Source organism: Lichenostomus cassidix, chromosome 1Aa (genome assembly GCF_008360975.1).
Source record: "Lichenostomus cassidix isolate B80296 chromosome 1Aa, HeHo_3.0, whole genome shotgun sequence".
Lineage (NCBI taxonomy): Eukaryota > Metazoa > Chordata > Aves > Passeriformes > Meliphagidae > Lichenostomus > Lichenostomus cassidix.
Window position 1 is genome coordinate 44,027,521 of NC_139480.1, and position 15,144 is coordinate 44,042,664.

A 15,144-nucleotide genomic window follows, 5' to 3' on the forward strand; every position below is an offset into this window, starting at 1 on the left:
AATACAACCAGGTTCACAAGTCACACTTTGAGTTACAGATTAGTCAATTCCAACACAATGCAGAAATAGCTTTGGAATTCCAACCACTTCATGTTCTTGAACTCATAATGAAGTTGCAGATGGATACAGTGGTGTCTCTGAAAGTCCCGAAGCACCTTCTACTGAAGACAAGCAAATCATAGAAGACAAGCAGAGCAAAAGTGAAGGAACAGAAAGTCTTGCCACCAAGACCAGCCAGAAGAAAGATACAATACCATGGCTTCACATAATTCGCTACCACAGTTATTTAAAAAGAATTTATAACACAAACCTGTTTGGTATGTATTTTTATTTCCTTCTAGAAAACTGCTATAGGTGAGATACTGCTCTTATGGGCCAACAGTGTCAGATTCAAAGGCTATCATCTGAAATAGCATAATTTTGAGTTCCTTTAAATTGTATAAATGTGAAAAAACCCTAATGGAAATGAAGATTTATGTCAGTTTACAAGTGCTGTAAGTGAAGATATTACTACTTTTCTCCCTAGTTATTCACAAGCCTCTACAATACCAGGAAGACCTCCCTCAAAACTGAATTGTTATTACTACATCTAAAACATTTCTAAAAAATTCATAATCTATATTATTTTTAGTTCTAGATCAAACTTAGATCATATCTTAAATAAATCTGTTTTATGCTACTTTATACTGGATAGATTTGTTTCATTATCTGATCGCTGGTGAAAAATTACAAATAGCATAAGCTAGTAATATTTAAAGACAATCAGTATAATTGTAGGAAATGCATTTATTTGATATTGAATCTATATATTTTCAAAATTTATGAATATAGAGTAGCTGTAGTAATTTGACATTTTAATGGGAAATAATGATGTAATTTAAAAAATCTCTTTTAAAAACTGCCCCAAACCCAGGACCTGGATCACTTTCTGGAAGAGATGGACACCTTGGTTTGATTTCTGACACAGGGATTGTTCTACGCATAGCACAAATGCATTCCTTTCTTGAAGAGAATTTGTCTGAATATTCAATGTGTTGTATTGAGAATTTTCCAGAAGAACTACATGATGTAGAAATGCCACTCAGTAGTCCAGCTCATTCTTCAGAGGTACTTATGTTCTTTCTAATGTTTCAAAAATACCATGCTGGTATTTCCTTCAGATTCTTGGTAGTTGCAATAGTGATATTTCTGGGAGCACTATCGAAGAATGAAATTATTTATGCAGAGGATCAGTACAAAACCAAAATCCTGTGCAAGCAGTGAACTAGGTAGTTAACAAATGCAAATATCCTTGTTTTATTCATTCCTGCAAAAATAATCTCCATTCCATAGCCAGTGTATTTAGACCCTAGACAACTAAGCAGAATGATTTTAAAAGGTTTTTTTTTAAAATTAGTTAATCAAGTTGGTGTTCCTCAGTAGGGCTGAGGTTTTAAATCTTGTAGATCTCCATATTTCATACCAAAAATGTCCTGATGTGAGTTTTGTAATTTGTGCATACCAGTCTCTATATTGTTAATTTAGTCTATAATAAAAACATTATTTTCAAAAAATATGTATCAGATATTTTCTCAAAATTTGTTGAAGGTCTTGAATGCCAATTTTTTGCTGATTATCAGCTGGCTAGAAAGTCAACTTTTTTAGATCTCTGGCTTGCAAGCAGCCTATTTGAGCTTTCAAGTGTGGGCAACTCAGAATATATTACTCAGATAAATCTGGAATTAGACTTCTGGACTCTACACTGACCATGACAGATGTTTTGAACACTGAATGAAATTTGTGTTTAAAGATCCAGTGTAAAAGTAATTGTCTTCAAAGTTTCTCCATTCCACTTCTCAAATGAATAATTATCTTAATACTAAAAATTTAAATGGTGGATCACTGTGGCTTATTTTTTTAACTGTTATATTCAGTATTAGATGGAGACAGGGGAGCCTTGAGGAGGGAGAACTTGGTATGTTATAAAAACGAATAAAAATACTTCTGTGAAAGTAGCTTGTCTAGAGTTGGTGAACTTTCTGCAGTGTTGGACAGCATATCATTACTCATTTCCCAACAAAGAGCTGACTGTGCCACTGAATAAATTGTAAATATACGGTATGTGACATTTACAACAGCCATCATATATCAAAAATTATTTTACTCTGTCTGCTCTTTTTTGACATAATTAGTATTACAGTGTCCTAGAATAATAAGCTTCAGAGCTCACTGTCATGTTCGTGATGGGTGCAAGCTGCATAATCATGTGTTAACTTCACTGTTGTAGACAGCTAACAAGTATAAAGCTCTTACTTTTTTAATTCTGAGCTTCACTGGTTTTGATCACAACATTTTTAGAAGCTTTAACTATTCAGAAGGTTACATAGGTTATTTTAAAAGTGTAACTGTAATTTATTACTGTGAGTTTTAACAGTACAAATAGATACACTTTTTGAAAGAATGATTTTTATATCTGAATTCGTTTCGTTTACATCTATCTCTGTATTCTATTTTTGATGCTTGAAGTTTTTTAAAGGTCTGCAGAACAAAGAATCCAAATTACATTATGTCTATAAATTATATTATGTCTATAATTAAAATGCTGTGCCCTCTTAATTGTGCATGCTTGTTTTTCTGCTTCGTGATAGTTAGTAGGACTGGAAGTACTTAACTAAGACTGTTGTTTTCAGGCTTTTGAGAAAGTTGAATAGACAAATATTTATGTATGTAATTCAGAAACCCACCAGATTGACAATAGCAGTTGTAATGCCCTTCTTCAAAAAGATTCAATATGAATAAAAAAACAAAAGATGCAGTTCAGTGGAAAAAAACAAAACCACAGCATACATTTTAGAAAGAAATATATAGCATAAAATGGAATTTTAAGAGCTCTAGTTGAGGGGCACAGCATTAATTGGGTTTTTCCCACCTCCATATAGGTGTTTTCTCCTAGTTTTGTTCACACACCATGCTAGCAGGATAGTGGGTGATTCATTACTGAGCTAAAGGTCCTGACTGTGGAAGATGTCTGTAGCAGGTGGGTCCTCCATGCACACCTCATGGCATTCCATGGATTATGGACACTGAAGGCACATTCATGTGCTCAAACTCGTGGTTTCTGCATGCCTAGATTCATCATTATCTTCACTTCTAAATGTTGATGTGGGATGGTAACTGGCTTAATGGCATAAGATTAAGTTATTGTGAAAAATCCATTTTTTGCAAACATGGATTTATTGCCCTGTAGTGGTCATGAGCTGAATTTTCTGTAAAGAAAGTAGGTAAAAGTCTCCATTTTTTTCAGCAATGAGCATTCAAAATTTGAAAAGAACTATCTCCCCAGGCAGCTGTTTTCAGTGTCCACATTTTGGAATCAATGATGGAGACATTAAGGACCTTTTCAAATGGCTTCCATATTCCCTGGAAATGTGAATTCTGGCCACTCTTCTTTGCAGATCTGTGTAATACTTTAAAAAGTAGACATGGTGTGTTACTGTTCAGCCTTTAAATCAAATATTTCACAATTTTAAGGAAAGGTTTTGTTCATGAATGAATGTTGGCTGACAGCATTCCTGCATTAATTCCCTGGTAAATGACTGCCAACAGTAGCTATTTGATGAATGCCATGCTAATGTTCCATATGTATTTTATTAAATACAACAAATACTCACAAATTAAGTGATGGAATTTTCAGCAGGTGTCACCCTTTGTTACTTTCACAGCTGAGAAAGCAGAGTGAAACATAAAAAAGCATTCTTCTAACGTCCAGAATACTATTTTAATTATCAATATGTATACCTGACAAATAACTTTTTCAGCACTAAATTTTGTATTATCAGTATGCCGAATAATACATTTGAGAAAAAACCATAATGCCATAATGATTTGAAGTCAAAGGCAACAATCATTGTGACTGTGGGTATCTCTAAGTCACCCCACAGATCCTTTACATTAACTTCAGAAATGTGTCATTTGAAAAGTCTTAAATTGGTAAAAAGAACACTTTTAAAAACTGCTCATTTATCTAAACAAACATATTTTTATGCAGGAATGAAAATCATACTAACTTCAGTAGACACCAGATCATAACAGATTTTGCGTGTTTTACTACAGAAAATATCATCTAAACCTTTATTTTGTGTTTCAGGCATCTCTTGAAGTTACTGAAAATACCTCAGAGGTGTCACATGGGAGACCAGATTCTCCGGTTCCTGTCATTGCAGAAGAAGAGAGGCAGACAGAGAGCAGGGCAGCAAGTGCTTCAAATAATGAAATAAACATTCAGTGGTACATTCCTTCTTTGGCAAAGCCATCAAACGATACAGAAACAAAGGTATAACTAGAGCAAAGCAGCTCCTTTGGTAGTGGAGCAAATTTAGTCTCATATCCAATGAATATTTGTGTTATGAGTTACCTGCTTTTCAACTGAATTATCCAGATGCTGATAGGCAAGCTGGACAGCAGGGAGCTATATATAGTTACTCTGCTGCAAACCTGCTCTTTAGAAAAACAGAATACCCTGACAGTTTTTGTTGGCAAGCCAAAAAAAAGACTTTGTTTCCCATATAGAGCTCCCAGGCCATGTTGCATTCATGCCTGTTGCAAATCCCTGAGGTCTTGAGCACCTCCACTCTAAGTTTGGGTAGACCTGACTGATATATTCCAATACTAGTTTGGTGGGAAGCTCTTGGAAAAGCAAAGATACACATATATGGGGATAATGGGATTTTGTAAACATCATTTTCCTAAAAGATCTGACTAAACTTGGAAGATGAAAGAGATGGGAGGGTTGTGAGAATGCAAGAGGCTATGACATGGAATTTGTATATTTCTTCTATTTGTTTTGCACAAGGGAACAACATGTGAGTAAAACCTCTGCTACTGCAGTAAAAATCCATGATCCCCAAGCTTTTTGGAATAGCAGATCAGTGATTAAATTTCTAATAGACCCATTTATCTCCGTTAGTAAACTGATAGAAACCCTGTGAAATTAAAGCACATAATGTACCTTTTAACATGGTTTTGCAGGTTACTTTAACATGGCCATACAGATCAGTAGAGGTCCAGAGACAACTCTTGAAAACAATTAATGCATGAATGTCATATTCTTGACATTTTCCATATAATCAAAATATTCAGCTACCACTAGGAAGCATATTTTCAACAATACTAGTAAATTATTGCAGCAAAAGATGAAAACATTCTATTTAATTTTCTGATATTGGTACAGCTTTATTAGACTGGTGAGTTATGCACACTTCATGGATTTTAACCTAGCATGATGACAGCCATGCATATGATTGACCAGGATCAGGACAATGCTGGGATTTTGATAGTGACTCTATGGGGAATACCTAATTTTTAAACCCACAGAAATTGCATTAATAATTCAAATAATTGAAAACCTATTAAAAACTGAGTATAGTACAAATTCACATGAAGCCACAGTCCCTTCTTTTTTGAAGGTCAGTTATCTAAGAGTTCAACAGTACACTGTATTTGATATTTATTACAATCTTTTATCAGTGAAATAGCTCAGGTCTCCTATACCATACTGCATTACAGCTTACCCATTCCTTGTCTTTTACAGGTTTTGTTGCTTTATGCCTATAATACAAACCCTGTCAAGATTAGCAACATCAAGATTTTCAGTTCAACGTCTGTGTTTTCAGGCCACTTGTGGATTCCATTGGCTAGGTAAATAATCACTGACTCTATCCTGTTATTTCATGCTGTATTAAAGATCAATCAGCCCTTTAGGATGAGAGAAAATAAAGTACAAAATATCAAAGGGCTGTAAATCTTTAAAAGCATTCATTTTTGCTTTTCAAAGATTTTTCCCTATAAAAACTGTAAGATGTTGTACACAGTGTTTAACCCATCCAAACAGTTGCTTTTTCAATGCATTCATTAGCAGTTTAGTTTTGATTCTTAAAGAACCAAGTAACATATGCTAATTATATTACACTGGCATAGCAATTTAGCAGATCTAAGAGGCACTCCCAGCAGCTATTCCCATTCTTTCACTGGATCTCCCACTTTCCCCATCCCATATTTCAACTCTGCAAGAATTTTTATTCCGTTGTAGTGCCAGACTCAGCCCTTAATTTTACATCCTATGGCACGTTTCATTATTTCTTCCATGTCATTCATCTAGTCTTAAAATTTTTGGAACTGCTGAGTGGGTGGAAAGGAAGGAATAACAGGCCAAGAAGATGTGCAGCCTCTGCCACCCTTGTGCTGGTTGAATGAAAAAGCTTTTTCTTCAAGAGGCATTCCTAAAATAGTACTTCTTTCCATTTTTAATGTGAAAAACTAATGCATTCCATATCTCCACTTTATTAAACAGAAAACTTATTTTTGTAAAATTATGAGATCAGTCATGAAATGAAATGTAGAACATAATCAATATGTAATAAAAGCTAGGTCAGCTTAATTATAACCTGGAAACAACAAATATTGTTGTTTTATAACAGCAATAATGAAAAACTTTTTCTTCTTTTAGAATTATTTCTTTAAGGAAGAAATTGTCTGATCTGAAGGAGCAAGTTGAAATATTGATGCAAGGTTCTAAAAGCTTTTCAACTTCAGTACCTACAAGTTTTCTTGAACAAAGTGAAGCTTTGAAAAGAAGTCCTTCAAATAAGCCCAAAATGAGTGATGAGAAAGTGCATCTTGATGAAAAAACAGAAGTAAGAACAGTTCTGCTCTTATGTATGTTTGACTTGATTTAAGATGTCTGTCTTGGGGAAATAAATGACAGGTAACTTGGAAGGCAGGCATAAAGGCAGACATTAAGCTTCCCTCACCTCTTTAAAGAAAAGTTGAAATACTTTCACTCTCTATTTAACATTTAACTTTTCCTTATATATTGCTTATCACTTTACGAAAAAAACCCCAGGCATTTTCAACCTTCCACTTGAAAATACAGGCTACCTCTTCAGGTACATAGATTTGGAAACTGATACCTAATTTATAGTAATCTACATCTGAAAATCCTTGGCAGTCTGTCAAATTAGCATGGTGATCAACCCAAAAGTGCTTTTTAAACAACAGTTTACTACATCTTCAATGTAAAATAGGCAGTGGAGGTTTCTGAAATAAGAACCTTCTAATAATGTTATTGAGAGAGGACTAAAACTGGCACTGAATTTATTTTGATTTTCTCTGTGCCATCTTCCTCTTTTCTTTTTATTAGCAAGGCTGAATATGGTCCACAAGCAAATAACTCTTCCCCCATACACACACACAAAAGGTAATTTCAGAATTTTCCATGTGGTCTGTTTGAGATAATGTCATTGGAATAGAATGTTGCCACAGCCTAAGTGCTGCTTGATAAATGCCAAGGCAAAATAGACGTTTATTTTCAAAGTGGGAGACATTTATCATGTGACAGGATTCTCTTTATATCTATTATGTGAAATGATTAATGATGTAGAGGCTGTCATTTTGTCTGATGGATGCTGTGAAACAGTGACAATTGTGCACTGTGCCATTATTACGAGGCTGTATTTTGACCAGCTTGGAGAAGAAATGATATTTTGGCCAATCACAGTTTTCAGGAGGGTAGACAGAGCTGTCCTTTAGTGGGTGTTTCTGATTACCTGAAGGTGTTTGCTCAAACATTCATTAATATATGTCAGTAATTGGTAAAACAATGTTTAGAATACTAATAAGATTAACACACAATGCATTATACATGTATAAATATCATCTTGTCAGGGTGTTTGTTTATAATATCTTCAGTAAACACATAGCAAAAGTATGCTCAGTCACTGGATTTAAAACCTGAACCAGGGGCAATTTTGCCTCAGTAGAAACTGCTAGGCTTGGGCACTTGTGTTTGTACAGGAAACACAACTATTTGTGTTGCAGAAAATTTATATTCATCAGCTAAGGTTTATTTTGCTGTGAATTCAATCAGAATAACTTAAAACTTGAATATTCTGAAAAATTTTGTGAGGCTGAGCCATCTGTTAGCTTATCGGAGGAGGCTGATAGTACAGCATATGTTTGTACTACACAGATAGTACAAGCTTTTTCTTTTTTTGTACAATTAGGAAATTGCTAAAAGGTGTTTATCTGAAGTCAAAGCACTGCTGTCTGTTGTTCCAGCCCTGTCCTCACCATTAACTGAGGTATGTTGTTCTCATTAAGAGTAAAAGTCTGTTTTCTAAAATAAAACAATTGTTCAGTCAAACTGAAACATGGATTATACCACTGAGTATCTTCCCATTTTTTCCCCTCATTGTTGGACTTTCTGTTTTGGTTCTATTTTGTCATCTTTACAAAAAAACCACAAATCTGAATGATTAAAAACTGTGAATATCTTCTCTGTTCATTAGAATCCACTTTTCATACATACAAAAATGTATTGAAAGGGGATTTTGCTCACAATGGTTAATACAGATTATCCACCACTCTCTAGCCCTCGTCTACAAAGATTCCAGTGAATTTCCATGATGCAATTGACAGTGCAATTTCTTTCCATTCTTGCATTTTTGCAGTTATTCAGTCTTGATTCTTCTATTTTCTTTAGCTTTCTCTGCGTCGCCCATGACATGTTTTGAGAGATAGCATGCCATTTTTTGTCCATGCTTTTGGACAAAACATCTTATTAATCTTTTTACCCAGTGCAGTCAGTATCCCAGAGGAGACTGTGGGAACTGGCCCATAGTGGGGAGCAGTGCTGCTCAGTGTTCTCAGTCACTTTAGGAGGGTCAGGAAAAGACCACAGCTGCCAGGGCTCAAGGGACTCCACGGAAGATTTTGGAATCCACTGTAACATATCACTCTCTCAACTACTCCTCAAATATCTTGCCAGTAATTGTTCAAAATGGAATGATAATGGAAAAGGCATCCACTGTACTCTTCCAGTCAGAAAGCTGTTCCTCCCAGAAAAGAATCCTGAGTTTTATCTGAGAGCAGTTGGGCCAGTGGCCCATTACAGAGGAGAGAATACGTAGTGCTGTCCTGCAGTCTGGAACCTGAGAGTACACACCTCCCTTTGACACACATTGCACATTTTTGCCATCCTGTGTTATCCATCCTGAAGTTCTCTCTCAAATGACTCCCAGACCTTAATATCACTCAATCTGGCTTTATCAATGCATCAGAATACACCCACATCCATTCTGCAAAGCTGTACTTCTGAGTCCCACTGAGGTATCTTCCATGGCAGTGAGATTTGATAGATTCCTAGGGAGAGATATAGACAAACTTTCACAGAATCATGGAGACTTCCTGGAACTGTTTAAATTCCTGTGAATTACTTTCACTATGCCTGCTTCTCTTCATGGGTCTATGATGGAAGTGAGGGAGCTGATTTAGTGTTCTTCCAGAAAGAATATGATGTTTTATTCTTGCGAAATTCCACACCAAGCTAAAATGTTTCAACAGGTGGAACATCACTAGGCTTATCATCATGAAGTTTCAGATACAAACTTCAAACTAAGTTGCTTTTAGATATGGTAGTTTTGGTTGAGCAGCTGAAGCCTAATCCTTCAAGATTTTGAGTATCATCTTCTGAGGCCAACAGAACTTGTAGGGTGTTCACCACTTCATCACATAGAGCATATTTCAAAGTAGCATTTCCAAACTTTTAAATAAGTTGTAAGTGTGCATTACCCCATCTCAGCTAGAGATGGAAAGGTCAGAAAAGGGACTGTGTACACCAGAGTAGTACATTACCTTTGTTTTCAAGCATGCAGGAGAAGGTAGAAGACTCATTTCTTATATGTAGTTTTTCACCATTTTCCCCCACCAAACACTCTTTTGTTGCTCATTTTCTGGTGAATTAATTGGACAAAGTCAGTTCTAATTTGTGGTATTTCTCTTCTCATTGTCTGAGCTGTCACATGCCTACGTGTTTCCACCTTCTCTGATTCTGTTTTTTCTGTCTGCGTGTCTTACAGTACTTTTGATTCAGCCCTGGATTATATTTATAAATGGAAAAAGCACATTTTCATTGAATTATTCATTTTAAATTATTTGACTCTTCATGTTTTAAGAATAAAAAATTATCACCCTGCTTGTTTTTAATGCCATTTAATGAGTAGCTATGTCCTTGAGGGAGATAAAGTGTAGCGTTTGGAAGCTCCAATCTTAAATGTTAAAAGTAAATTTATAAATAAAATAATTGCATTAAAAATTAAACTCCCTAGGTAGCCTGTTCCAAGCTTCTCTTCCTATAATTGTTTTCTCTTGATACCTAAATCAGTTAAATAGTTCTCCCTGTTCAATGGACACACGAACCAGTTTATTATTGCCCTCTATTTCACCTTTACTGTTAAGCTCAATTCTTTCATATTCTCATCTTAGGAAAAGCCTTCCAAATTACTAACAATTTGCTGCTCTTCATTTTACCTACAGATGATCATTATAAACTTTGTGTTCATAAAGGTTTCCTCCCTTGAATCCTGTTTTACTAGTTTCCTGCAAGGGATGTCATTTACCACAAATTTATACTGAGGCAATAAGTGTTTCTAACTTATTCTTGTTCTACAGTTCATTGGTTTTAGTTCAGAAATCCAGCTTTATATGGAACCATTTGTATATATGTGCCTTTTGGTACCTCTAAATTTAATAAAGTTATTCATTTGGTATTTTTTTCTTTTCAGATCCCATTTGATGTTACTTTTCAATCAGTAAGAAACTTGGAAGATATGTTTGATCTTGCCAATGGATGTGTAATCACTGAAGGAAGTCTTTTCAATTGGATCATTTCTCTGCTTCCCTAAATGCTATTTTGCAATAACTTAATCAGTTATTAGGTGAATGCTACAGGCTTAGACTTACATTCTAGTGTTAATGTAACAACTTCATTAATCACGCCAGGATTTGGCTCCTGTTACGTTTTATAATTTTCACTTTCAGCTTATTTGTGATTACTTGAACATTAATAGTTTTAAAATTAATTTGATTTTTTAGGAATTAAAACACTTTATAAGTAGTTTCTTAATAAGAGGATTTTCAAGCTTTTCAATAATTTTTTATTGTTTAGAAAAGCTGAAAAGGTTTGTAGCCTTCTAGCACCCGCTAATAGATATTCCCTTTCCCCTTGAGTTTTATTCTCATCAGCATTTTTTAAATTGCTTTTGCAGTTGCCAGAAGTTGGTATTATTTCTGAAGTTGAGAATTTTTTGGGGGCGGGGGGGCTGAAATCATCACTGAGTTTCTTGTTTTGTACATCTATTTGGAAACTAGCATTTCAGGTTGTTGAGGGTGCAAGTGATAATTCAGATGTCTTTGTAATTTCACACCATTTTTTAAAAAACAAAACAAAATCCCCAAAACAAATAAACAACTCCCCCCCACAACAAGGCATTACAAAGGATAAAATGGTTCAATACAAAGCATTTTTTTATATCATTCTAAAAACTAAGGGAACCTCTGTGAGTGTTGCTGTAAATATAGTTTTAAAGCCCTCAAGAAACACAAGTGAGTCCTAGCAACAGCCACCCAAGGCAATATGCTTGTCCAGTGATTGAGATGGAGAATTTGACATGAACTAGTGAGTTAGTGTGTCAGAGCGGGGTCCTGGCCCTTTGGTTTTGCTCACATCCAAGGCCAGGCACTCCTTTGCTACATGTTGCAAACATTGATTTGTTTGCAACAAACAGCAAAAAACCTAGGACATTTGGGCAGGAATTCTTTGGGACTTGTCCTGTCACTATATGTTTTTGGGCTGCCATGAAAATTCAGCACTAATTGTTACCATTTCTGGGTTCATTTCCTGTGAAAAATGCCAGTCGTTTTCACTTCAGTCAGGCATTCTCTGTACTGTAGCCCAGTGATAAAACAATTTTTTTGGAGCTATTTGGAAATTGCAGATTTACTTTGGCTTGTGCTTTTCAGAAAAATGTTACCTGTTTGAGTGAAGTTTCTTTTAGAGAGGAAGAGGGACAGAGAGGTAAGATTCAGCATAGTGAGTATCTTAAATGTGACCAGTACAGGAAGAAAAGGAGTAAAGTTTTCTCATATTTTTCTTCATTCTTGTAACAGAAAGAAGACTGGATGTATTTGTGTTATGTTTAGCTGTTTAAAAGTTGTGCTGTTTTTTATTTTGTGTACTCTTTTCTGGAATGCTGTGGGCAGTCGGAAAATTACAAGGATTGTGATACAAAGATAAAAAGAAAGGAAAAAGTGAGTAATTGATAGGGCAGTTATTTTTGCAAGACAATTTTAAAATTGAGTATGATTATTTAACTCAACTGTCAAACAGCCAGTCTGGAGGAGGTACTCCTTAGCATTATTCTTTCATTAAAAGAGTTTATTGTTCTGCAGTTGTTCAAAAAGCAGGAAAGATAAAAATTGACATTACTCATTTTTCTTTTATGAGGAACAAGTAGGAAATTGCAGGTTTTTTTTTTTTTTTTTAAAAAGCTCTTCAGTCTTTCATTGTGCTTTTGAAAAACAATAAACATTTCTTTTTCCGTTTGGAGTCACCTTGAGAATTATCATAGGGCTTTTATGCAATTTAATTAATATTTGTAAAACATGCTGTAACACCAGGTGAAAATGGAAGTGAAGTTCTATACCAGACAAGGTGTTTTTTCTGCTGCCTGTCTGGACCTTGTTATAATTCCTATACTTGAAAGAGAAATATTAAATAAAAGCCTTTACATATTCATTTAAAATGCATTACTATACTTACTTTCTTATAATACATACTTTCTAAGTTTTTTTTTTTAAAGAAAAATAATATCCTTTAACACAGCACAGTGAAATAGTAACATTAAAACATTGACCTCACTGTATCCATAGCAGCAGATTTTATTCTCATAAACACAGGATAAAGTATTCAATGCAGGTTTCAGAAGAAAACATTGGAGAAAACATTTTTCTTTTAGCATATAATTAAACTCTTTAGTTAAAATCTACTTGTAAGGAGAGAAGCTCATATCTAAATGTCCCCAGTAATCTCACAGCAAAAAAAGTATGAAGTTAATTGCAAAATAAATTGTTTCTTGGTTATGTATTTGGGTGGGTTGGGTTGGGTGGTTTTTTCATTGCCAGTGAATGGAGACGAAAGCTTTCAATATGCGAAACCAGAATAAATTTGTGTCAGCACGATGCTGAATTAGATTTTCATAGAATACTTGTCTGTGTCACTGTCCAAAATGAAAAAAGAAGAGGAGGAAGGGGGATTTCACTATGCAAGGGATGACATTCCTGCTGTGGGAAGGTATTCTCTATGATCTGCCCTGTACAACAATGCCAAAGAGCTACTTACCATATTGACAGCTTTGAGCCACTGGCATGCTTATCAATTCTTTTAAAATTTTAACTGAAATATTTCTCCATTCTGCACCTGTGGAAGGAATGGATAGTGCTTCCCTATTTGATGAATCGTGGGATGGGGCAAAGAGAAAGAGAGTGCACTGCAGGGAGATTCTGAGATTCTGAAAAGAATGACATTTTATCCTCAGTGCATCCCCTTGGGTGAGGGGTAAGAAAGACCTGTGAAAAACTAAGGAACAGTAAAAAGAGGTGTTTGTGGTTTTTAAAATTCTTTCGGTATTTTCTCTTCTCTGAACTGAATGAGGCAAAAATACTGAGAACAAAACTAGCTTCTGGTCCTGTAATTAAAAATTGTATCATCAAGAACATGCTAGGTCTCGAATTGAATTTGAACAGGGAGCTTAACATTGAAAGGTCTGAATGGATTTTAGAACATTTTACTTTTCAAATACTGTTTCAACACAGTTATAAGTTATGTTGCTGTCTTGAAAGATGTTATATATTCAAGGCATTCACAGGATTTCTCATGCCTACAAATATACAGTAACTTGAAATTATTTCTGGTTAAATTAATTTTGTGATGTGGAAATCAGTAATTTCACACAGATTTATCCAATTGTATGTGACTGGTTTTTAAATACCACTACAGCTCCGATTCACAATTACTTTTTGTTGTGCAAAGTATATATCTGGTTTTTGGATGACATCAACCTAACCAAATAATCCTAGTAATTACCCTCACTATGTCTCAGTTTCTTTATCTGAAGATAACAGTAATCCCCTCATCAGTGAGGGAATTTAGGTTTTCTGGATCAACATTTGGGAAATATTTTCAGATCCTTGAATGAAAGAGGAAGGGTATTTATGCTATTATTCAGACAAGACACACTGTAAAGGGAACAGTCATTTGTTTCCAAATCCATTTTCAGTGAAATCCAAGAAGGAAGATTCTTTTAAAGAATAATGATGGAACTAGAATTAATTGTTGGCTAATATGCTGAACTAATTAAGCCAGCAGAGAGATCCATTTATGCTTGCCAAAGGTTTTCTTTGAGTTAAAGATACTGAGTACATCATTAAATGAGAGAAGTGAAAATATGAAGCATAGGTTAATCTTTAAAACAGAGTGGGTGAAAGGGTCCAGACGCAAGTGCTGAAGTCAAATATTTACCACTGCAATTTAATTTTCCACTTTGAAACCCCAGAGATAATTAGAATTATTCTCATTTGTCTCCCATCCCAGCATGATTTAGGATTCTACTTAATGTGCAAAGAAAAAAAGAAAATGTATTGAAGCAAGTGACACCAAAACTCTCAGTGCAGAACCAGAATATGCTACTTAAGGAATAATCATAAGCTAGCAGAGCCAGCCCTCTAGTCTGGTGTGGAGGGTGAAAGTCTGTGAAGACACAGAGCACCTGCAGGGCTGGTTTAGCCCCTGGCCAGACATCCAGAGTTGAAAAGAACATTTCAGCAGCCACCGAAACATTTCAGTGTCCTAGGCAAAGCTCCTTGCTTCTTGGCAGTGATGCTTGCTTCATTCCCCATGGATTCTGACATCATATAGCTACCATACAGCAGAGCTAGCAGTGAAAGTCAAGATTCTATCCTGTGAAATTACTGTATACATTTTATCAGCATACAATATGCAGTATATTAATTAGTTCTGTTACATTCCTACAATTCCACTACCAAATGGGATAATACCAACTTTAAAGTGGTTTCAAAACCACTCTAAAGAACAATTATAACAATAAAGAAATTCAGGCCTTTTTTCCCATATCCTGACTGGTCTTACTCCCCTGGAACTCTGTGGCTCACCCTTCAGAACCTAATGTCACTGTCCTTACAATGAAGATCTTGTTTATGGGCAAAGAGGAAATCAATGTATGCTTAAAGCCAGAAATGTTTTACTATAAATGA

General features: G+C 35.1%; 1 protein-coding gene across 4 annotated transcripts in view; it reads left to right on the top strand.

The window, feature by feature from the left end:
• The window catches only part of CFAP54 (cilia and flagella associated protein 54), a 92,165-nt gene extending 79,560 nt beyond the window's left edge, over positions 1-12,605 (top strand). For 2 of the 4 annotated variants that reach the window (XM_085046960.1, XM_085046976.1), the window contains exons 63-69: positions 114-317; positions 914-1,107; positions 4,127-4,312; positions 5,570-5,676; positions 6,485-6,671; positions 8,040-8,117; positions 10,599-12,605. In XM_085046960.1, coding sequence (XP_084903086.1) covers positions 114-317; positions 914-1,107; positions 4,127-4,312; positions 5,570-5,676; positions 6,485-6,671; positions 8,040-8,117; positions 10,599-10,718 — 1,076 coding nt within the window. In that variant the 3' untranslated portion in view covers positions 10,719-12,605. Of the gene's footprint in view, positions 1-113; positions 318-913; positions 1,108-4,126; positions 4,313-5,569; positions 5,677-6,484; positions 6,672-8,039; positions 8,118-10,598 lie in introns of those variants that run through there. The other 2 variants (XM_085046968.1, XM_085046981.1) reach the window with 2 other exon arrangements.
• The last annotated feature ends 2,539 nt before the right edge of the window (positions 12,606-15,144 follow it).